Source organism: Aegilops tauschii, chromosome 5 (assembly GCF_002575655.3).
Source record: "Aegilops tauschii subsp. strangulata cultivar AL8/78 chromosome 5, Aet v6.0, whole genome shotgun sequence".
Classification (NCBI taxonomy): domain Eukaryota; kingdom Viridiplantae; phylum Streptophyta; class Magnoliopsida; order Poales; family Poaceae; genus Aegilops; species Aegilops tauschii.
In genome coordinates this window covers 50,509,810-50,534,592 of record NC_053039.3, presented here as the reverse complement: position 1 = coordinate 50,534,592, position 24,783 = coordinate 50,509,810, and the positions used below count along the sequence as shown (strand labels likewise).

The following is a 24,783-nucleotide window of genomic DNA, read 5'->3' as shown; positions in this document are numbered from 1 at the left end:
ATGATATATCTTGCCTGTTCATCGGAGGGATTTCTACACGAGGGATGTTGGGAGCCGGCGGATTTGCCATCACCCTCCTAGTTCTTGTCAAGTTGTAAGAGATCACCATAGTCGTAGAGGATGTAGAGGATATTGCTGAACCTGTGTAGATATATGGAGGCTAATGTATGGTGATGCGTGGCATTTATATATTACCATAGTGGGAGGCGGGAAAAGCATTAACTTTCAAAAATTAGTTTTGGAGCTCTAGGTGTACAATAGAAAGTTTGATCATCCTTTGGTAACCAAATAAAGATTGATCAATCTTTGCCATCTTAATGAACACAATTTATTATTTATAGTAATCAAACAAACCAGGATCTGATTGCAATCGAGTAGAGTATCAAAATAATTACTGTTTACTTACTTTTAGTAACACAATAAATGTGGGATCTCAGTATAACGAAGGAGATACCCTATTACAGTAAGGGTAGTCACATAATATATCTATTTCCATTAATGCACCAACGTTACCTCTCATGCTTGAATAAGATAACTATAATTTCATTATGTGTGTAACAAAGTATTTATTGCCTTGATTGCGCGCAATATTATGTCTCATGCTTTGTGCTTTTGCAAATAAGTTGTGCTGAACAAAGCATTGAGTTATTATGCAATGCAGAGTTTTTTTAATGAATAACTAAAACTTCAAATGAACTAAAATGAAGCATAAACATAAGTCATGTGTCAACTTTATGCCAATCACGGCTTCATGTCAAGAAATTTAATTTAAAACGTTTACTTAGTCAGCCTTTAGTAATTGTTGTGTTTGGCAGTACACTTTTTAAAAAACCACAGTTTTTAGACATTGGAGTACATTATTTTGAAGCATAAACAACACGCACTAAATATTTTGATAGAACCGTGAGCAGTTCATTCAATATTGCTTCCTAGCTGAACTGCTGTAGGTGTCTCAGCAACGTAATTACTTAAGTTTTCATAGAACCCATTGATAGAACCCATTGATCATTCATATAATTGTGTTCGGGCATACACCTCAAATTTTAGACACTCATAAAGCTCAAGGCAGTAAAAGAACTAAAAATACATTACTATATATAATAACAGCAAGCCATGTTAGCTATATATGTTCACGAAAACTGTACAACAATTACAACTGGGTGGAACAAATCAAACATTACACACTCATACACTCATAAAGCTCAAGTCAGTAAAACAACTTCAGATACATGTATGATTCCACCCTTTTCATGAGCATTTATGCTTTAATCATCTCGAGCATACATAACATATGTAACCCAATACACGCACTGAAATTCAATGTATCAAATGTAACCTTCATGCTAAAATGGTGACAAGACATACATGCTCCATGTTGTAATCAAAATTTACAAAATAAAATTAACATGATCCAGGTCTTCATGAAGCCAATCATTATTTCTGATTCTCATATTACACATAACACAGTACGCTGTGTGACATGTACATTGTCAGATTACACATAAGACAGTATAAATTTATTGAAATGCAGTTATTACTTGAACTGATTGGTGTATAGCTCCAACAACCAAGATACCAAATGAAAAGATATGTCATAGAACAGATTACAGCAATTCTTGACCATCGGAAGAGTAAATTGCACACGGCCGGTCTTTTACGCTTCTTTGGATTGTTATGTTGCTTGTTGGACTTCTCCTTTGCCTTCTCCTTCTGAATGAGTATTTTTATGTTTCTCTTCGCGGTGGCTCGAGACAAAGCAACATAGAGTTGACCATGAGAGAACACCGGATTAGGTAGATACACACCAACAATTGGGATGGTCTGCCCTTGAGCCTTGTTAATCGTCATAGCAAAACTAAGCCTAATAGGAAATTGCTTCCTCTTAAACTTGAATGGAAACATGTCGTTGTCAGATGGGCACAGAGGTATTCGAGGAAGGAAGACCCTCCTACCAGCGTGTTGTCCAATCACGATTTCTGCATCAATGGTGTTCCTCTCAAAACCTCTAACGACAAGCCTAGTCCCGTTACACAGCCCATTAGCTGGATCAATGTTTCTTAGAAGTATCACCGGGCAATTCAGCTTTAGTTTGAGTGCATGCGGAGGAAGACCATTGGGAGTCAATCCGTTCAGAAACTCAGGAGCGTAGTAGCCATATGGGTCATCCTCCGCACTGTCAAAGCTATGGTAGATTACTTCATCTCCGTGGAAACGCTCTATCATGCGGATGTTTATCTTGTCGACGTTGTCATTTGTCGTGGAAAGGATTGCGCGAGATGTCATGTAACTCGAATCTGCCATGTTGTCATCTAGACTCGGAAACACGTGGTCAATCAGCTTCTCCAGGTCGTCAACCTCGCCTGTAGATGGCAGACAGATATCATCAGGGAGTAGTATGTTGCCTTGATCGTCGGCTTCCTCTGTGCCATTACTGACCCTGAGCAAGTAATCTGCAGACCACTTGTCATTATGAGCCCTCATGTTGGTGATGAGCTGAAGCTGCCGCATACTCTTCCATAGATGAGAACTTCGGAGGCTTGCATCAATTATCTGGCCCCATGACCCCCTTCTGACGACCGGAAGCACCTGCCTAAAGTCCCCGCCAAAAACAACAGTCTTTCCTCCAAAGGGTCGGTCGCGTATTCCCATGATGTCGCGCATGCTATTGTCTAATGCCTCAACCGCTTGTCGCTTAGTCATGCTGGCCTCGTCCCATAGTATCAATGAGGCCATCCTTAGCAGCTTGGCGGTCCCACTCTGCTTGGTGAAGCTGCACGAGGCTCCATCATCACAACTCAGTGGGATTTTGAATCTCGAGTGGGCAGTCCTGCCGCCAGGCATGATAGAAGCAGCGACGCCCGACGTCGCGGTAGCGATAGCAATCTTGCCCTCGCGCCTCACCTTGGCGAGCATCGCCCTGTAAAGGAAGGTCTTCCCCGTACCTCCAGGGCCATCAACAAAGAATATACCCCCATCACCGCGTTCAACAGCCGCTAGTATCTCGTCGTATGCAGCCCTTTGCTCAAAATTCAGGGAAGATGACAATTTAGTGTCACTTTCGTCAAACTCAATGGTTGATTCCTCGATGATCTCTCTGGCCTCGCCCTCGGTTGGGTCAAATGCATCATCGATCGTTGGAAGAGCAAAATCAATAATGTCTTTACCCATAGACTACAACATACCCCTAATGTCAAGCAACACCATCTGCTCCACCTCGTTCGGGGACGTGCGTGTCCGACGATAGTCATCGGACATAGGCTCGAGGTGTCTATCCCATAACCCGCGCACGTCGCCTAGCTCGCAGTGCACCAAGATTGTTGCAAAGAGCCTCCTAAGAGAACATGGCATAGCCCACTGCTCCGCCTCAGTAAGACAGTCATCTAGCGTGTTGTCTGCCTCGATGAGTCCCAACCTTTCACCGGACTCTCTAAAGCTCCCACATACCACGCCGTCGACGGTGAGCAAGTCCTCAAATGATGTTTTCCCCGGAACATGGTTCAACAACACACGAAGGTAGTATCGCTCCCCCTCGGCAGGATTGGCAGACACGATACGACCTAGTTGAAAACGCTCCACCCGCCTCTTCCATATCTTCTTTTTCTTCTCCCACGTGAAGCTTCCGGGGAAATCCTTGTACAATATATGCCTTGCCCAAGGGTGTAGTTCGTTTGCCTTGAAATACTCCGTTAACATGGATTTTGAAGCATTCTCGGAGGATACAACATTCTTCAAGTCAGCCTGTGCATTGAATGCAACCCTGTGCATATTCGGGAGATGAAGAGGCAACTGCAAGACAGGCGGGTAATTGGCACACAGTGGGAAGCCAAATATCCTCCACATAGCCTCCGGAGGGGTGACCCATCTTGCGTCAACGTATCTCTTGATCTCATCAATGTTACCATCAGCGTCTGGCTGGTCGATGCTGAAAGAAGCCTTATCATGGCCCTTATAAATGTACTTATAAATGTATTTTACAACCTTTATGCTAGAGCAGACCTCGACGTTGATGTGGCAATTAAACATCCGCAGAAGGTAAGGGTTATATGGCACAACCCATCGGTTGTCCAACATTTTCCCTTGAACCTTAGCGCGTCTACCATCGTCTCTACGCCGATAAACTGGGTATGAGTCCTTGCCTTGTATCGTGTTCTCATTAAACGGCCGCGGGTATCTGCACTTGCATTCATTATCTTGCATGCAAACATTCTTCGGGTTGAGAGCACCGCATGGTCCGTGCATCATATGTTTTACCACCATTGCATACAATTCAGGATACTTTTGCTTGTCTGGGAGCTCTGCGGAAATGAGTCGATCATACTGCTCTGGGACAAGAAGCTTATACGTTGAATCCATGATCAACAAAAAATGTGCGTGGGGGAGGCCTCTCTTCTGGAACTCAACTACGTAAACATAAGCAACAACAACACCCAGGACCATCTTCTTGAGCAACATATCTTTCATAGCCTCTAGTTTGCCATAGAACACGCGAGCCACAATATCAGGTCGGTCTTGCGCCGTCTGTGCAGGAAGCAACTCATTTGTTATCTCTTCCCATTTAGGGTTGCAAGTCATGGTCAAGAAGATGTCAGGCTTCCCGTATGTATGGACAATTGCCATGGCATCCATATGTCTCTTCTTCATGTCGCGGTCGCCACCAGGGTAAGTTCCAGGGAGCACTATTCTTACCCCAACAGCGCTTGCTCGCGTCTCACCCGATGTGATCGCATCAACAACTCCTTTATACAAATCGGCACGGATCTGCGTCTGGTTCTTCCTGTACCACCTCAACCGACAGCTCTCAATCTTGATGTACATGTCAACCGCCCATTGCTGCAGTAGGCGTGCTCCACAAAGTATTGGATTGAAGATCGCAAGCCGTGTTTGCAACATGTAACAGTAGTAGTCTCTAACGGAGACGCATAACCTGCTATTCCCCTCTGCACATGTTTGAGTACCATCGCGTGAGCATTATTTTTAAAAACAAGAAATTATTTGTAACAAAGTGGGACACAAACAACATACCTGCATCATCTTCGTCATCATGACACAAACGAGGATTTTGTACAACCTCCCAAGAAACATTACGTTTGGGTAGCTTCGGATGCCAACCTAGCTAACCCATTGGATAGAATAATGGATAAGACAACGGGTCATATGCCCCTGAGGTCACACATATACTATGCCTTTCGTTGTTGTTACCACAAAGTGTTATCCTGCGGTCAAACCTTTTTGCTAGGTCAGTGCCCTCAACCCAAATTGCAGCGACTTCAGATGACACCGGTTTATTATATCTTCTTTGGTCAAGCCTCTTATCGGTGTTTAGATCTATCCTATAATCATCGAGGTTGTCCTTGTGTGCACCCAAACTCCTAAATTGCTGGGAGTATGGGTTTTCTTTGAGTATGTCTACTAACCTCTTCACGACATCCTGGTCTAATTGCTTGGTGGCCGCCTTACGATGATTTAGGTTAGGGTCGTCGTCATAGAAGTACAACTGCAGATGTTCTGGACGGGAGCTAGGCCCGAACGAATGGACATTGTGGTAGATGGTGCCGTGTGCTCGGAATGTGTACACCCCAGACTTCATGTTAGTGTAGTTTTCATCAAGGCTGACCCCAAGGGTTGTGAAGGCGAAATGCCCGTTGAAGAAACGTATGTTCTCCCGAAAATGTCTAGAATCTGCATCCATGCTGGACCATAGCCTCATAAGCTCTGGGATTGGTTCCGGTTGCTTAAGCTCGATCTGGCCATTGCGACAGCAGAAGCCGTCAGTCTCAGACTCAAACTTTCTGGCCTTGCAGTGTTTGCAATTTTCGTCGACTTTCAGGATGTGAGTGTTGTCTGGAATGTTTGAGTAGACAGTGTCAAATGGATCAATCTCGCTAGGTTTAGCGCTATACATGCTCGCTTCCTCGTCATCATCCAATATGTCGTTATCGGATCCTGCGGGCATTTGTTGAAAAATCACGTACAAAACAGTAATAAAAAATAAACGACACAACAATAAAGCTCCACAGTGTCATAGTGTAGAGTTGGCAATACCTTCGTTGCAAAACATGTAGTACTCCTCATCAATCAAGTCGTGTGCTTCCTGCTCATCGCCCATGGTGCCGCTTTGGAATACATCGATGTCTTCTGCATTGTGTCGTCGTACAGAATGCGAGAACATACAAGATCATGTTAGAACGACATGCTGAGAATGAGCATAAGAAACTGACAATCGCAATTTCATACCATCAGCACTGGCAGAGTATCTCGGCATGTTCGTCCCCGGATCGCCATCAGATGAATCATCTTTTGCGGCCCTAGAGACGGGTGATGCGCGGCTTGGGGAAGTGGGCCATTCAGAGGTTGAGTTTGCAAGGTTTGTAAGGGGGATTGCGATGCATTCTTTGCACGGTGTTTTTTTCCTTCTTTCATAATTGGCCTTCCTCTGTGCACTTGACTCCCCCTTCTCAATCACCGACATGCTTTTGCGGCGCTGCACGCGAGTCACGCGTATTTTTTCATTCTTTGTTTCTCTAACCTCCACCGTTAATTCGTCACTTTTCTTCTGATGGCATGCTCTGCTACTTGCGTTTTTCGCCTCCCTTTGCTCGTTTGTTGAATTACGTTTCCGCTCATTGTCACTTTGCCTCCTAGCTAGAATAGTGTCTTGAATGACAGACGCGTGTAAAGTTGAAGGGGGACATGTTGCTCCCTCTTTCATTAATTCTGTAACGCTAGGGATATTCAGGTCGTCTGGATCAATATTATTTTCAAAACATAGTTAGAACAGTTTGACTTATCGGCACGGGAGGAGTGCCATCTAGAATAGTAGGGCCCGGCTTCCGAAAAGGATATTGAACGTAAGCGTATACCTGAAGTACCAGATGGACGTTTGTTTTGATCTTTGATATGCTTATCCTTGTTCCTCCAATAAGCAGCTCACCGCAGGGCGTTTCTATGGTCTCTCTTGCGTTCTTCTTCTGTTTTTTCCTCTGTTTCTTGTGTGTCATTCAAAATCACATCTGGATCCATTACACACATTCCCGAAAATTAGAGATCATACCACTAAGATGCAAGCAATTGCTGTTTTAGTAGGAAAAAATTTGATTACCTTGTAGCTCGTTGTCATTAACGATCCCACATGAGACCGTAGTTGTATCAGGAAATGTCCGCGCATCACGCGAGAATGATGTATAGTTAGAGCTAGTGGGATTGCCTGGTGAACCTAAGTTGTCCACACATATTAATGCTTAATTATTAAGACGGTTCTGACCATAATGGTTAAATCATTATAAGCTTACCTGATAAATGAAGGGTCTGTGCATGTTCAACTTGAACATTATATTGTTTCTTCCGTCGATAGGAAGCCCTCCTCAGGGCGTTTCTATGGTCTCTCTTGCGTTCTTCTTCCGTTTTATGCTCTGTTTCTTGGGTGTCATACATGATTACCTTTGCATCTGGTGTCATTCAGGGCAAACCCTAAAATTAGAGAATATAACATAAACATGCCAGCCATTGTTGAATGAGTAGGCAAAATTTGATTACCTTGTAGCTCGTTGTCATTAACGATCCCACATGAGACCGTAGTTGTATCAGGAAATGTCCGCGCATCACGCGAGAATGATGTATAGTTAGAGCTAGTGGGGTTGCCTGGTGAACCAAAGTTGTCCACACAAATTAATGCTTAATTATTAAGACGGTTCTGACCATAATGGTTAAATCATTATAAGCTTACCTGATAAATGAATGGTCTGTGCATGTTCAACTTGAACATTATATTGTTTCTTCCGCCGATAGGAAGCCCTCCTCAGGGCGTTTCTATGGTCTCTCTTGCGTTCTTCTTCCATTTTATGCTCTGTTTCTTGGGTGTCATACATGATTACATTTGCATCTGGTGTCATTCAGGGCAAACCCTAAAATTAGAGAATATAACAGAAACATGCCAGCCATTGTTGAATGAGTAGGCAAAATATGATTACCTTGTATTTCATTTTCATTAATGAGACCAGATGTGACCGTACTTGTAGCAGGAAATGTTGAGCTAGCTGAATTATATGATTCAACAAGATTGGTCAGTACTTATTTAAATTGCGTAATAAGTGACTACCTTCGTGCAAACACAGTGCATATGGGACGTGGATCAATTTACCAACCATGATAATCTCGTGTGGGTTTATTTATCTCCCTATCTTCGAGAACATTTGTGATATCACATAGAGACTAGCGACGGGATGACTTCCCATTGACTTGTTGGTTAGCCGAACCATCTGACTTGTTATTGCGATAAGCCACCAGCCTACGAGCGTTGATAAGATCCCTATGATCTAATAAGCAACATAGTATGAGCATCATATCATCTATAATCAGGGATATAGATTAATACAACGAATCATGTGCATACTATACGTATGCACATCAAACTAAGATCAGCCATCAACCTCACCTGATTTTGCAAGTACCGGCTGATTCTCATCTTGTAAGCTGACAATATCCTCATTATTATTCTTCTGATAAGCTGCACGCCTCCTTGCATTGTACTGCTCCCTTGCTTCCTCAGCGTATTTTTTGCATTCATTATTTAGAAAAACAGTTTCAAGCAGTTCGGAAGCTGTGTCGTCTGCATCATGTTATAAGTACAAATCAAAAAACAAATAAAACACACTGAACCACTGCCGAATACGCCGGTTGGGAAGGTGGATATCATGCCTATGGATACCTTCAGTATCATCTCGCAGCTGCATCTTATTAATAGCATGATCTACTGATAGATTAGCCGTAGCCGCAAATGTTTGACCATCAGCATGGTATCCAGGCCTTACCCATTCTGTAGGGTTCTAGTCAGCATGAATACAAAACCAATGTTTGCCTGGTAGGCAGGCAACCAACAAATACATCTTCAATCAATCATGTACCTGTTTCCGTCGTGTAAATTGGGTCAAGATTTGCAGCTACGGTTAAGATGCTTGGATTATATTCTTTCAGATTTGTCTCACTCGTAGGGGCTGCAACACATTAAGCATGGTCCATGTCATTGTCAGATATGCACGTCAGGCAATACCTCACAGTAATTTTCACACAGTTATATACCGGGTTCTGTTGCGCAAATAGCTTCATCTTTTTCAGTATCAAAGGTTGCACTGTATTCTTCAACATTTTTACCACTCGCCTGACCTGCAACACATTATGCAAAAAGATTGTTACTGTCAGAAATGCAAGTATTCCTGGTGCAGTGCCTAATACCTGTAGCTACGTCCTCTTCTTGTTGATGTTCACCGGCTTTGCTTTTTGCATTACCCATACGCAAAATGGAATGACCGTTACCTCCGACTTGTGTCTGGCTGTGGTGTTCTTGAGGCCTGGATGAAACATAGTTGATGGCCACACTTGTTGTTCATTGAAAGCAATATAATTAAGGTAATCAATAGCTCCTTTGTAATTAATCATAAACTTAAAGCATAATTACTTATGGACCAACTCATCTGTAGGGTCCATTCTCATATGCTGGGGCTTGTTGAGAGGCCCTATAGCTCAAGAGTTGCAGTTCAAGTCCATCATTGTTCCTGATTAGAGGTGGTGACATGTTCCTGATTATATTATTTCAATTCCTAACATGATGCTGATAAATCCTTGTTTAAGCATGCTTGCATTCTCAGTTTTGCAAATGTTTGTACATCTAGAAATAGGCCTCAGCCCTAACATGAGGCCCTAACGATGTAATATATATTTGTAGATCAATATGCCTCAGCCCTGTCCCATTTTCCAGATGGGTGTTGAAAATGAAACAAAGTAACCGAAGTTATTTTCTCATTAAGATATTACTTTCTCATCTTATTTCTAGTTAATAAAACTGGTGTTGTTTTCTTTAATTTCGAAACATGCAGATTATCCTGTCTTCATCCATGCGAAGTGACGTTCTTTCCCAGTAATTTGTGCATGTGAAAATTATCTTTAGTCCACATGTGACCGGTCATGTTTTTCTTTCCTTCTAGCCACCTATGGCCTGTGAAATCCAAATGCAAAGAAAATTATGGAAAATGCATGTATTAACAGAAGAATTGTCGATTTATATGGAGGACTGAACTAAATTTGACTTCACAGCTAATGAAGTTATGTTTCCTTTTGATTGCAAATATAGGTGCTATCATGGCAGCAAGCACAGGGGCTTCAGGATGGCTAAGGGGCAAGGTGAAGGCTGGGGCTTCAGGTAATCAATAGCTCCTTTGTAATTAATCATAAACTTAAAGCATAATTACTTATGGACCAACTCATCTGTAGGGTCCATTCTCATATGCTGGGGCTTGTTGAGAGGCCCTATAGCTCAAGAGTTGCAGTTCAAGTCCATCATTGTTCCTGATTAGAGGTGGTGACATGTTCCTGATTATATTATTTCAATTCCTTACATGATGCTGATAAATCCTTGTTTAAGCATGCTTGCATTCTCAGTTTTGAAAATGTTTGTACATCTAGAAATAGGCCTCAGCCCTAACATGAGGCCCTAACGAAGTAATATATATTTGTAGATCAATATGCCTCAGCCCTGTCCCATTTTCCAGATGGGTGTTGAAAATGAAACAAAGTAACCGAAGTTATTTTCTCATTAAGATATTACTTTCTCATCTTATTTCTAGTTAATAAAACTGGTGTTGTTTTCTTTAATTTCGAAACATGCAGATTATCCAGTCTTCATCCATGCGAAGTGACGTTCTTTCCCAGTAATTTGTGCATGTGAAAATTATCTTTAGTCCACATGTGACCGGTCATGTTTTTCTTTCCTTCTAGCCACCTATGGCCTGTGAAATCCAAATGCAAAGAAAATTATGGAAAATGCATGTATTAACAGAAGAATTGTCGATTTATATGGAGGACTGAACTAAATTTGACTTCACAGCTAATGAAGTTCTGTTTCCTTTTGATTGCAAATATAGGTGCTATCATGGCAGCAAGCACAGGGGCTTCAGGATGGCTAAGGGGCAAGGTGAAGGCTGGGGCTTCAGGTAATCAATAGCTCCTTTGTAATTAATCATAAACTTAAAGCATAATTACTTATGGACCAACTCATCTGTAGGGTCCATTCTCATATGCTGGGGCTTGTTGAGAGGCCCTATAGCTCAAGAGTTGCAGTTCAAGTCCATCATTGTTCCTGATTAGAGGTGGTGACATGTTCCTGATTATATTATTTCAATTCCTTACATGATGCTGATAAATCCTTGTTTAAGCATGCTTGCATTCTCAGTTTTGCAAATGTTTGTACATCTAGAAATAGGCCTCAGCCCTAACATGAGGCCCTAACGAAGTAATATATATTTGTAGATCAATATGCCTCAGCCCTGTCCCATTTTCCAGATGGGTGTTGAAAATGAAACAAAGTAACCGAAGTTATTTTCTCATTAAGATATTACTTTCTCATCTTATTTCTAGTTAATAAAACTGGTGTTGTTTTCTTTAATTTCAAAACATGCAGATTATCATGTCTTCATCCATGCGAAGTGACGTTCTTTCCCAGTAATTTGTGCATGTGAAAATTATCTTTAGTCCACATGTGACCGGTCATGTTTTTCTTTCCTTCTAGCCACCTATGGCCTGTGAAATCCAAATGCAAAGAAAATTATGGAAAATGCGTGTATTAACAGAAGAATTGTCGATTTATATGGAGGACTGAACTAAATTTGACTTCACAGCTAATGAAGTTATGTTTCCTTTTGATTGCAAATATAGGTGCTATCATGGCAGCAAGCACAGGGGCTTCAGGATGGCTAAGGGGCAAGGTGAAGGCTGTGACATCTGGAGACTGCCTTCTCATCATGGGGAGCACAAAGGCAGAGATTCCACCAGAGAAGTCCATCACTCTGTCATACCTAATGGCCCCAAGGCTGGTAAGAGTCAGTCTGCACTTTTAGACAAGGGGAATATGGTTTACATTTTTACTTGATGCATGTGTTCATTTCCTCCATTGATTTAGAGTAAGTCACTGGTTTAGTTTACATTTTTACTTGATGCATGTGTTCATTTCCTCCATTAATTTAGAGTAATTCACTGGTTTAGTTGGTTGTCAGGGGCAAAGCTAGATATAGGCCTGATCATCTAGGGATGTAATATATTAGTCATTTTGGATCTACAGCCTGAGTTGAAGCCTTCATTGCGCAGGGTCTGTTTACATGCTACACTTGTTAGTATTTGGCACAAGATTTTCTCTCCATCATTGCATTTTCATTCACACAAGATTCGATAAAAGATCTTCCACCTTCAGCAATTGGCGAACTAAGAGGTTTCGATGCAAAGGGTTTTGCAGTTGCAAATAAAGGCAAGAGTCTGGAAGCCAAGTTTCCATGGCCCTGTATTCTGTTAGAAAGTAAATATTTATTCTGTTAGAAAGTAAATATTGAGAATGATTAAATGCAGGCTCCGTCCATGGGGAGACGTCCTGTGATGCATGTAATGTATGTGATGGCTGTACATTATTATACGTGGTGCCTGTGATGGATGTAGATCTCATGGGGTGGGTGTATGAAATGCGATTGATGTAAATCTCTATTCATATGATGGCTGGCGGCGGATCTGTGATACCTGGAGTGAGTGTATCTGGCGGCGGCGACGGGTCCTGGAAGGGATCGGTGCCGGATCCTGGAAGCGATCAGCGGAGGGGCCTGCACGGGATGTGCGAGTTACGCGTCGGCGGGATGGAAGGGCGGCGGCGTGGCGAAGGAGGGCAGTGTCGCGGCGACTGTTCCTCGCAAGAGGGACAGGAGACCTCGCTCGAGGACGCACTGTCGGGCGTTTTTTTTTCCCTGGTTGATTTTTGCCGGTTTGTGCTCGGTGTTTTATTTTCTCCTCGCTGGTTAATTAACTGAGACAATTACGACGGGAGGTTGGGCGTCTGCGGGACTCGATCGCGGGGTTTTCTTCGGGTTTTTTGCGGCTGAGCGGGAGGTGGGAGCAAGTACCAAAGAAGTACCAAAAAAGACCGTATTAGGTGGGACGAAAATAAAACCCGAAACGCGGACTACCAACTGAGACATTAGGAGTAGAGACTACTCCTACAAGAGATTGGCGCTTGGCCGCCGGCGACGTGCATGACTCTGTCTCTGCCCGTACTTACCTACGTACGGTGCGAGACTACAATAAGTACCGGTGCAAGACTACAATAAGTACCCCACTTTTGGTACAACCTATCAACGATCGATTCCTATGGAGTCGTGGGCGGACCTCCCGCCGGATCTCCTAGACCTTGTCGTCGCGGGCCTCCCTAACCCCGCCGACCGTGCCCGCTGCCGCGCCGTGTGCCGTTCATGGCACTCCGCCGTGCGACGCCATGGCCCCAGGCAGCCCAGCTACCATGGATCGTCTTCTCCGACGGCGAAGCCATCACACCCACGGACAGTTGCTCGGAATACCCCACCTTCATGCCGGACAATGCTCATCTCTACGGCTCTGCCAACGAGTGGCTACTCTACGGCATCTACCATCAGAACCACCACCTCATCGACAACTATTTTCTACACAATATCTTCTCTGGAGAGGGTGTTCCTCTAATAGAGTTGGACAAGGTCCTCCACCGCGCTTACCGCATCAGCAAGTTTCGGATGCAGTCCACCGCCCATGACTTCATGGCAGTTGTCACCACCAACAAGAACCATCCACTCATCGTGATCCTGCCAGGAAAGGGCGTGTGGCTGCCCGAACCACAGACAGTTCCATATGTTTATATCGTTGACATTGCCTTCCATGGAGACAAGCTCTATGGCATCAGCAAGGCGGAGGACCTCATCCCCTTTGACCTAGGGTTGGATGGAGACGGAAGGCCTCTGGTCACCATTGCAAGACGTGTAATTCGCCGACCACTTGATTACGATGGTTGGGATGATGATTATAGCGACAATGATGATGATGAGCGAATTTGCAAATTAATAAACCCGGGTGGACGGATTTTCCATCTGACAATGAAGACGATTACGACGAGGATGAGGAAGAGGTAGATATTGATGTGGCTGCAGATGATGAAGACGAGGGCGAGGAGAAGATGGAGGAGGAGGAGGAGGAGGAGGCTGCAGTGGGTGTACGTGACAACAGCGGCTAATAATATGAGCTTTTTTACGGGAGCTCCTTTACAGTACCCCTAAATGAATGTGAGCCATTCATTTCTCTTGATCCAACGATTGATGTCTATTGGTACTCCAACGTGTGTACAAGGGAGTACTAACTAAAAAAACAAGGGAGTACCTTCTGCTTGGGGTAAAAAGGTAAACTAATTCATATTTTATTCTCATATCAGTGCATCACGGCTGATATTTGACTCGATCGCTAGAACCCTAATTCCTCTCTCAAATAGGCGCCGGCGGCAGTGTGGTCAGCCTGCGTACAAGAGAGACGGCCATTGGGCCACGAACTTGTTGGAATGGCATCAACTGGGAAAGGTCGCCGACCAGGGCTGGGCGGCGCCGCCGCCACCGCCGCACATATGATTTGCGAGAGCCATCTTTCTCGTTCAATTGGAAACTCACCCGCGCTGAAGCAGGATAACTAGGGCGAGGCAGGATCATCAAACTAGTCAGAGATCTATCACGTCAGCACTGCAGATGTACAAATGTGCAGCTGATTTGACCAACTGGATTCAAGATGGAAGGATGGGGACCAACTGCTTTGATTAGACTCTGACGAACGGATCAAGTGTTGAGCGAACTTCTTGCGAGGCTGATATCTCTTGCGTGTATGCAACAACAATGTATATTTATGTTTTAATTTCCTTTTTATACATGTTAGAGATTTTATGTGGTTTTCGAGAACATGTAGCCAGGTTCTCCTTGATCGGTAACTGCTATCCAATCGCTCTCGATCGAATATCGATGCTAGGCAGCAATGGCGCGGTCGTCATAGAGATATATCTGCTCTAATGTGATGGCCGCTGCGTTGGTGATAGGACGGTTATCTGATTAGAAATCAGAGAAGGACCTAATTCAGAAGAGAAAAGACTAAACTACCCTTATAAGTGAAGGGTCAGATTTTAGTGGTATTCCATCTCTGCTGGAGGGAGTATAAGGGTACCGTAATTTTACTTGACAATATTTATATAGTATTAATAGATTTTCTTTGTTCTTCCTACATATTCATTCATATATGACAGTGGATTTAGTTATTCATACCCGATTTTACTTGCGTTGCTTTGGAAACTAGAGTTCAACTATTCCTCCACTGTCAATCTGCAGCTGCTTGTTGGGTCTACTTGTGTTTGGCTGCCTCTATCAGGGAACAAATCAATCACATTTATCTCTTTCTTAAAGCCAGTTTTTGCTTGAGATTATCACTCTTGTCACATGGCTATTTGGAGCACAAGGAGTGAATACATCTTCAAAGCCATCCAGCCTAATTTATTTATACACTAGTAGCGCAATGTTCGAAGAAGAAATCAAATGGCTTATTCAGGGAGCTATTTAAGGGGGAGTGGTATAATTCCTTTGAGGCTTGGGTTCTTTCTTTCCGATAGTCCCTGCGGCATCTGTTGTTGTAATTTCTTTGTAACTGTACTGCTGGTGTAGCTTAGCTCTAGAGTTTCTTCTTTGTAACTGTACAACTAGAAGCGAGCTTGCTCCAAAAGATCGAAACAAGAACGTCGACGCGTCCCAGAAGTGTTGCTGTTAACTGATGTTCTAGCTTAGCTTCTTCCAACAGCCATGACCTGTCGAGTTTCCAGGGATAACCGAAGAAGGTAGCACCGCTACCACTAAACTACAGCTAACTACTCTAGGGAAATTACTTAGTTGATGCCTTTCTAGTTTTCTTTCCCATCTCTTCATCACCAACACAATATATATATATATATATATATATATATATATATATATATATATATATATATATATATATATATATATACACATATAGCTAGAAGCGAGCTCGCTCCAAAAGAACGTCGATGCGTCCTACAGTACCTGTCAAGTGTCCAGGGATAACTGAAGAAAATATACCCACTACCACTAAACTACAGCTAACTACTCTAGGGAAATTACTTAGTTGATGCCTTTCTAGTTTCCTTTCGCATCTCTTCATCACCAATACAGTACGGCTTATATATATAGCCAGTTGCATCACCAAGTTGTAAATACGTTATGAGAATAACTAAAATTGCATTGGCAAGATAATGACTGAATGTAGACTCCTCCCTTAAATAACTGAATGTGCGTCTCAGTGTTGCCTCTTCTTCCTGTCTTCAGCTCCCGGCCTAGCAAAACGGTAGATACCTACGTAAGTATCAGTAGGAATATCATCAGTAACAAACTACTAAGCCTCACAGTGCAGTCAGTGAGAACACATAGAATCAGTCAATTACCCGAGCAATATATACACCCCAAAAGGACCTCTTGGAACAAATGGTTTAAAAAGCACCAGCTGCAGGCCCAAGAAATGGAAAATGCCTTTTCCTTTATCGTTCTAATGGATGTACTAAAACAATGTAAAGCTTTGTACAGAGTCTGTGTTTGCATCTTCTTATGTATTCTTTGTCCTCTCTATATTGCACTATTGCCCCTTTTGGGACTAGCAGCAGTACCACGGGAACCATGAGCGTGATGAGCGAAGAATAAGTAGGCTAAGAATGGTAGTTCAAGTGTTTCAGATGCAAATACATCGGCATCGTCTTCCAGAGGTACGACATTCATGCAAATCACGTCGGCGGTGCTCCCTTCCTCTACTGTACCGCAAAATATGCGGTCTACGGGTGCGGGCAGGACCATCATCATGGTGATGCCATTTAGTGGCGAAGCCACATATAAGCTGTAGTCACTTGACAACACGGCTGCCGTTCAACACGAGGCCGAGGTTTTGCTAACACTCTTCAACATTACCAACACCAGAGTAAATATCCAAAGAGTAATAGATTGTTTTCATTTTAGCATGCTCCCAAAGACTATTACATTTCTTGAACAGAAAAGCTACATCATGATATAGTAAAACAGGAAAAAACTACATCAAGATCTACTCTGATGAGAAATACCTTGAGTACTTTCTCAGAAGAATTCTAGCTAAAATGGCGTTGATGATGGCCCAGTGACCATTTTGAAGTCATGGAGAGGGTTCCTACAATGGGAGAAAACATCAGCCTAACTTTAAGTTGCAACTCTGCATTACGTTTGGGCAATTAGATATATCAACATAATTATGAAAAAGAAGCATTGGTGCTGCCTTAGACTGGTTATTTCTTTACTAGTAACAAAGTTCAGAAATAATACTGGTAGCATATGTCCAGACCATGCACCACACCGCAACATCAAATTGCTACCACCATCATAACATTAACATGATTTGCATCTTTTGTCAAAGTGGGATTAATTGTTTCACTTCAGATGCCCTTCCTTACTAAAGAAAAGATCCAGAACTGAAACATCACAGCTTCATGGTTTACGTACAGTATGAATTGCTGATAACAATTTGTGACAGGGAAGGGAACAGAACTGAAAACATACTACAACAGAACATGAAGAGTTCACCACAGGTAACACATAGCCTGTGACCAGCAGGGGATTTAATTTATTCAGAGGACAAAACTTGGGTGGTCAGTTAACTAAATAAATTGCACAGGAGTGCTTATGTAAAAACAACAACCTTTCAGGTACCTTTCTGAACAAGATTATTGAGAGATGGATTCATGAATATATAATGTAGTTGTGAAACACTGTACATTTTGAAATACATGATTGAAATAACATGCATAGATATGTCGTTCTGTGAGTGAACATAGTTCATGGGCGCACATACATTATTTAACTGTTTATCAATTTCAGGCAATGAAATTGGGAGCTTTGAGCTCCTTCTGTCGAAAAAGAAACATACATTATTTAGCCCTAAAAAAGAGTATGTGCCATTGTGATCATCTAGTATCGAAAACAATCTGAGAAAATAAGAACAGGAGCAAGCCCTTTTCTAAAAAAAAAAGAACAGGAGCAAGCACAAATGACAAATAGAAAGATGATGTGCACTTGCTTGAGTGAACGCTACTACCAAACGGAGAACTTAATTTCAATCTACAGTAAGACGGTGTAAGCAGATCAATAGCACCAATCCTACCAACAAATCAGCACTCGCAGACAAATTTTCTATCTGAAATGCACAAGCCTCAATCAGAACAAGGAGGTGATGGATTACCTGCCGTAGGTAGGGATCTGGCTTGATCCAAGCGCGGGTGGAAGCACACATGGTACAAGCGAACGGTATCCGTCTTGAAGCGGAGAGCTCCCGATCACCTTGCCTTGGTAAATGTCCACGGCGACGATGTGCTTCTGCTCGCCGACGGTGATGTAGATGGTATCGGCGTTGAGCGGGTCGATGACGGCGATCTGCGGCGGCCTCTTCCCCTCTTCGCACGGGTGGCCTCCATCCTCCAACACCTGCCTGAGCTCCACCTGGCGCTCCAGCGTCCAGCTCCTGCCCTCGTCGTCGAGCACAAACGAGCTGAGCAGGAACGGGTCGTGAAGAGAAGCCTCAATGTAGCGCAGCCTTCCCTCGCTGACGCCGATGCGCCGGTACTTGCCCATCTCCTTCATGAACGTCGCGGTGGGGGCTTCTTTGAACTGTGCGAGGAAGTCCGTGAGGCTGCTGCCCTCCGGCAGCTCGACGAAGCGGAACTCCGGCCGGTAGCTGAAGGGGTCGACGGAGATGGCGCCGCGGGTGAGGTCGACCCACCAGAGGCGGTCGCCGAAGGCCACCGTTTCCTGGTTCATCTCCATTACCCACTTGAGCGGCGGTTTGCACGGCAGGCCAAGCACCAACTCCCACCTGCCAATCTCCGGGAGAAACCGGTCGATGACGCGGTCACGCTGGTGCACGATTTCGGCGACGGCGAACCGGTGAGGCGCGTCCCCGCCGACGCCGCCGCCACCTGCTTTGGTGAGGAGGCCCATGTGGTGGTACTCCAGCCTCTTCCTGGACCCGTCGGGGTACGGGAGGCGGAGCAGTTGGCCGGTGATGGGGTTGCAGATGCAGCGCTCGGCCTCCATGTCGGCGGTCAGGTTCCAGGACTCGCGGTCACCCTCGGGCCCGAGGATGTCGTAGTGGGTGAGGAGGAGGTGGCCGTCGGCGCTGGCGGCGTCGACGCTGCCGCCGAGGACTTGGACGACGCTGCTGTCGGCGGCGGGGCGCTCCCTGGCGTTGATGAGGTGCGCCGGGACGGAGATGCTGGAGACGCGCGGAGGGTCGACGGGGCGGAAGAGCGCGCCCGGCGCCGACGACGATTCGTCGACGGGCGACCTGCCGTCGATGATGACCCATGGTGGGAGCGTGGAGGCGGCGGTGGAGAGGGTGCGGCGCCGCGGCGGGTTCGAGGAGGAGGCGTCGGTGGAGAGGGCGGGGCACGGTGGGTGCGAGGAGGCGGCGGTGGAGAGGGTGTGGTGGCACGGTGGGTGCGAGGAGGCGACGGTGGAGAGGGGGCGGCGGAGGCGGCCGGAGAGGCCTAGGAGGCGCCGGAGGGGCATGGCGGCGGCGGCCTCGAGCTTGGTGCGGTCCGTTGGAGCGTAGCCTGTACGCTGCAGTGTGCAGGGGTGTAGAGGTTGCGTGCTCATTGGCTCCTGGAGACTGTAGACCTGTCTGCGACTTGCGTGCCCTCCTTTTTGCTCTTGGTCTTGGTCTTTTCCCTCCTTTTTGACCAGGCTGTGTGTGTGTGTGTGTGTGTGTGTGTGTGAATTGTGTCAATTTGAAATTTTGAATCCAAAAACGTTCCCCATTTTCCAATTTGAAAACAGGTCGATGCAAGCCATGAATGGATTGTTGTGTTGTTGTGCCACTCCGCTCGAGCTCGTTTGGACCGTCCGCTCTGTGGAGAGGGGAGGGTTTGGGGGGGGGGGGGGGGGGGGGGGGGGGGGGGGAGTGGGAGTGGTCTCTATGTGTCTATCCGACGTACCGGGCATTCCCCACTTCTCTCCTTCATTTGACATCAAAATCAGAGAATTCGGTTAGCCCATGCTACAAGTAGGGTTTTAGCTACAACCAACATCGCCCCTTTTGGACAACACAAGCCACAAGCAATATATAGGCCATGTTTGGTTCCCTGCAGCCATTTTTTGTCTCCCTAGAGCCTGGCCCTAGTGGAGTCTGTTTGAGGTAATGTAGCCTCTCAACCACGTTTGCTTGCCCACCAAAACTCAACATGCTTCGTGTAAATTACACTGCAACGAGCCTGCATATGAGGAAAAAACTGATTCAGATGATCCCCCAGAGCTTGGCTGAGGGGTTCTTTGAATATCTTGTGAGCCTAGTTTTCCATGCGGCACACGCAGCCAAACAACCCCCCCCCCCCCCCAACACACACACACACCCCTCTGCCTGACTGGGAGGGACGCGGTACCAAAAACGGCCATAGTATTTGTGTTGAAGCTTAGGCACTAGGTAGTTAGGAATATAGAAATATAAAAACTTTTCAATAAATCACATGTTTTTGTACTAAATTTTGTTGCTGAACCTATATGTTTGACCAGTAGTGGGAAAATCCAAGAACTTTATAAATGACACGTCAGATCTTTTTCATATTCTGTAGTGATTCATTTCCATAAACTGGGCACTAGATTGGTCTCGATCACAGTGATTTAAATATGAAAATGGATTTAAAATTGCACAATATAATTTGAGAAAAGTCCACATCACAACCTTGAACTAACCACATGGTTTGATATTCAACCCTCAGCTATAAAAACAATCATTCTAAACCCCCAACTAACTATCCGGTTCAGAAATCAACCCTCTATCTGATTTTGACTCATTTGAGTGGTTTTGACCGCTTTGACCGGTCACTGGGCAGTGCCAAATCGATTCCTCTCACCCATAGGTCTCTCATGACCTCGTTGACCCATTCCCCTTCTTCTTTACAGAAGAGCACACCGGTAGTAAGCTTTCCGGTTAGGCGTCACGGGCTCGATTGGTCTAGGATGGGATGGAGGCGGGGCCAGACGCACTGCTCCCTGACGACCTCGATGAAGCGATGACGCGCCTGAGTAGATCCCCCTCCCTTTTGGCGCCATAAGGACAGCAACACCTGTCGCGCGTGTTCACTGCTCAGCCAACAGTGGTGTTGTGGCGGCGCTCCCCCTGGATCGGGGTGCTATAACGGCAAGGAGGATGGAGGAGCGATGGCGCATGGAGGTGGGCGGGCGGTTGGACGAGAAGGAAGAAGATTGGAGGCTGGGCGATGGCGAGGAGTGCGGCGGTGGGGGAATTGAGCAGCAATCAATGCAGCGAGAGAGATATAAGATAGAGAATTGGGAATTTTTTATTTTCTTTTTCCCTATATGTGGGTCCCACATGTAAGGAGGGGGTCAAAAGGTGACATGTCAATGGCCAATCAGCGGTCAATATCGCTCAAATGAATCAAAACCCGATGGAGGGTTGATTCCCGAACTAGGTGGTTAGTTCATGGTGTAGAATGGCCGTTTTTATAGTTGAGGGTTGAATCTTAAATCTTGTGGTTAGTTTAGGGTTGCAATGTAGACGTCATGATATTTTTTAGATGAGGGGGGCATGGGCCTCCGGTGCTGGCAACCTTAGGTTTATAGGCGCCAAACTTGAGTGTGGCTATGTGTCCCGCTAAAAAAGTAAGTGTGGTTATGTGAGCTTATTAGTGATAGATTTCCCACTAAATGAGATACTTCATCAACAAACAATAAACCCGAACTTCTCCAGATTTTCTCCAAACCACCATCAGCTTCCTAATAGCACAACCCTTGCATCGATTAGTTCCAGAACCTGAAAAGGTAGATAAAAATATGAGGGGCGTTTGACTCAACATGGAAAATGAAAACAAAAAGCTGAATGAACACAAGTGCCGTTATAGTCCATTTATACATCTCACATCCACAAGTGAAACTTATAGCAGCAAATTACATAATTATCATTTGTTTGCAAATAACAAGCCTCAGTTTAAAACTTTCCAGAATTGTTGGTAATATTGCAAGAAAACGAAAAGAGTGGTCATCATTACAACAAGGAAGCACAAAGCATCCTGACTCCTGAGTACTCACAAAACGAATGTACAATACTAATAATGGATCAGCAAAGAAGCATTAGATAAGAGACTATAAGATAGTACCCACCCAGAGATACATAAGCTGGTAAGATTGATACTCATTCACCACTTCTAGATGCAGCTAACCAGATCATCTGTCGCTTCCATGTCATCCTTCTTGCCTGGAAAAAAAATCCCTGTCAAGGTACAAGAACTTCAAGGACAGATACAACTTATGCTAACCTAGAACAATTTGTAACAATATAAACTATACACTGCTTATAAAAAATGAGCCGGCGGAAATGACTGATCATAGAACAAGTTAACAAGAATTTAGCACAGTTTACTGCACTGCTCACATATAGCTTGACACTGATCAGAGGAACACAATTTATTTAGAAGCCAAAAGTTGGGTAGTCAGTTCAGTAAAAAGAGGTGCACAAGAGTCATGAGGTGAAGACAACATCCTTAAGATATCTTCTGAACTAAATTATAGGGATGTAGAAATAACATGTAGTGTAAATTTCAAATTCAGAAACCAAACAGCTGAACCATGTATGTGTGTTTAGACATCGTCCTTAACTGCAACAGGTCGCCGAAGGAGACTGCTGCTAGCTAGTCGTGCGAACAGAATTCCTTCAATCTTCAGGGAAATGTACCATTCTGCTCACCTAATCCGACACGTTTCGATAAATAACAGGAGCATGCATGGCTGAAGGGAACATGAAGCACACTCGCTAGTATGAACCACTGCCTAACACATAACACGCATACATCTTCTAACAAACTGCAGTATATCCTAGTCGGTCTCAGTAGATCAGTAGAACCAATATATCCAAGTCTGTTGCAATCTAAAGTTTGTAATATTAGTGGCAACGCTAAATTCATCACTACCATCTATGACATGCGTCCCACATTAGTTTCCAATCACAACATTCATCCCTTTGTATGTTTCCACATTATGATGAACAAATCGCAAAATTCTCTCCAAGCACACAACACTTAAGCAATGCACGAGCAAATACAAACTGAAACTTACATAGATTAAACAAGCTGGTGTTACATACATTAATACATACCTGGCGTAGGGATTCGGCTTGATCCAAGCCATGGTGGAAGCACACATGACACAAGAGAGAAGTATTGCTCTTGAAGCGGAGATGCCCCAATCACCTTTCCATCGCGCATGTCCACGACGACGAGGTGCTCACCGACCTTGAGGTAGATGGCATTGGTGTGAAGTGGGTCAAGCACGGCGATCTGTGGCGCCGCTGACGGGTAGCCTCCATCAGCCAAGACCTGCTTGAGCGCCACCTGGTGCTCCAGCGTCCAGCAGCTGCCCTCGTCGTCGAGCGCAAAGCAGCTGAGCACGAACGGGTCGTGAGGAGACACCTCGGCATAGCGCAGCCTCCCCTCGCTGACGCCGATGCGCCGGTGCTTGGCCACCTCCCGCATGAACAGATTCTGGTCATCGGCAGCTCTACGCCTGTCCCCAAAATGTTGTTGGCTGTCTGTAGGTGCGCGCGCAGGCAGCACGCTGCCGCTCGGCAGCTCGACGAAGCGGGTCTCCAGCCGGTCGTCGAACGGGTCGACGGAGATGGCGCCCAGGGTGAGGTCGACCCACCACAGGCGGCCGCCGAAGGCAACCGTCTCCTGGTTCACCTCCATCAGGCGCGGCAGCCGTAAGGATGGTGTGGCCCGAATCACCGTCCTCCACTCCCCTTCCTCCGAGAGAAACCGCGGAATGATGGCGCCATGGGAAAGGAGATCGGCGACGGCGAACCTGCCAGGCGGCCCGCCACCGGCGCCCTGGGTGAGGAGGCCCATGTGGTGGACGACGAGGGTCCTCCTGGAGCGGCCGATGTCGGGCAGGCGAAGCATCTGGCCGCTGACAGGGTTGCAGACGAAGCGCTGGATTTCGAGGTCCTGCGCGAAATCCCACTTGGTGCAGGGGCCCTCAGCCCGGAGGTCGTGGTAGGTGAGGAGGAGGTGGCCGTCGCCGCTGACGGCGCCGACGCTGCCGAAGAGGGACTGGACGACGTTGCTGTCGGGAGCGGCGGGGCGTGGTCTGGGGCTGAGGAGGTGCGCCGGGGCCGTGAAGTCGGAGACGCCCGGAGGCTGGACGGGGCGGAAGCACGCCACCGGGGCCGACGACGATCTGTCGACCATCGACGTGCCGTCGATGATCGCCCATGGCGGGTGCGACTGCGAGGAGGCCGCGGCGGTGGAGAGGGAACGGCGGAGGTTGGCGGAGAGGCCTGGGAGGCGCCGCCGGAGCGACATTGCGGGGTGTCCTGGAGCTTGGTGGGAGGCGGTCCGATGGATGTTTGGGTACTGTGGACGACTGCTCCTGGCAGCGAACAGCTGTGCAGCACGCACTGTAGACGGCAGGTCTGTCTGACAAAGGCAAAAGAAAGCGTTGCGTATCTCGTACGCTACATGTCTAGTACAGGTTTAAACTCTCCCTGGTTTTGAATTTGAACTTGCAAGGGCATGGCCTGCGTAGCCCCAAGGTGATGCCTCACATGCCATGTAGTATCGGATCAGGGGCGGACCCAGACTAAAAATTAATTGGGGGCACTCATCAATAAGAAAACTCAAGAAGGCTTATAAACCTCACATTATGTTGTACACAAATGCTCTCTTCAATCCATATTAATTGTCGAGTGAGCCACAATCAATATGGATCTGAGGGAGTATCAGTTTTCAATAAGTCATAAGATACTTCAACCAAGTTCTAAAAAAAAAAACTTCATCCAACAGAGCCATGTCGAGTTTATCACTAAAGTGAACATACCTTATAAAAAGAGTTTATATCT

At 45.5% G+C, this 24,783-nt stretch overlaps 4 protein-coding genes across 6 annotated transcripts; all 4 read right to left on the bottom strand.

Annotated features, from left to right (window-relative positions):
- Window positions 1-3,171: 3,171 nt before the first annotated feature.
- On the bottom strand, window positions 3,172-4,815 carry LOC141022547 (uncharacterized). Its single transcript, XM_073498805.1, has one exon. The coding sequence runs from the start codon at window positions 4,813-4,815 to the stop codon at window positions 3,172-3,174; it is 1,644 nt and encodes a 547-aa protein (XP_073354906.1).
- Window positions 4,816-5,113: 298 nt separating this feature from the next.
- On the bottom strand, window positions 5,114-6,130 carry LOC141022546 (uncharacterized). Its single transcript, XM_073498804.1, has 2 exons — window positions 6,043-6,130; window positions 5,114-5,943 (listed from the first exon to the last, which is right to left on the bottom strand). Exons 1-2 carry the CDS (start codon window positions 6,104-6,106, stop codon window positions 5,114-5,116), a joined length of 894 nt encoding a protein of 297 aa, XP_073354905.1. The 5' UTR covers window positions 6,107-6,130.
- Window positions 6,131-15,880: 9,750 nt separating this feature from the next.
- LOC109781909 (uncharacterized) lies at window positions 15,881-19,566 on the bottom strand. Of its 2 annotated transcripts, none has more exons than XM_040388821.2 (3): window positions 18,121-19,566; window positions 16,973-17,055; window positions 15,881-16,220 (listed from the first exon to the last, which is right to left on the bottom strand). In XM_040388821.2, exons 1-2 carry the CDS (start codon window positions 19,530-19,532, stop codon window positions 17,001-17,003), a joined length of 1,467 nt encoding a protein of 488 aa, XP_040244755.1. In that variant the 5' UTR covers window positions 19,533-19,566; the 3' UTR covers window positions 15,881-16,220; window positions 16,973-17,000. The 2 variants fall into 2 exon arrangements, with proteins under 2 accessions (XP_040244755.1, XP_040244756.1); XM_040388822.2 differs by having other exon boundaries at window positions 15,881-16,201.
- Window positions 19,567-21,224: 1,658 nt separating this feature from the next.
- Window positions 21,225-24,365, bottom strand: LOC109781917 (uncharacterized). Of its 2 annotated transcripts, XM_040388820.3 has the most exons (3): window positions 23,044-24,365; window positions 22,053-22,146; window positions 21,225-21,705 (listed from the first exon to the last, which is right to left on the bottom strand). In XM_040388820.3, exons 1-2 carry the CDS (start codon window positions 24,245-24,247, stop codon window positions 22,097-22,099), a joined length of 1,254 nt encoding a protein of 417 aa, XP_040244754.1. In that variant the 5' UTR covers window positions 24,248-24,365; the 3' UTR covers window positions 21,225-21,705; window positions 22,053-22,096. The 2 variants fall into 2 exon arrangements, with proteins under 2 accessions (XP_040244754.1, XP_020196093.1); XM_020340504.4 differs by lacking the exon at window positions 21,225-21,705 and having other exon boundaries at window positions 21,736-22,146.
- Between the last annotated feature and the right edge of the window lie 418 nt (window positions 24,366-24,783).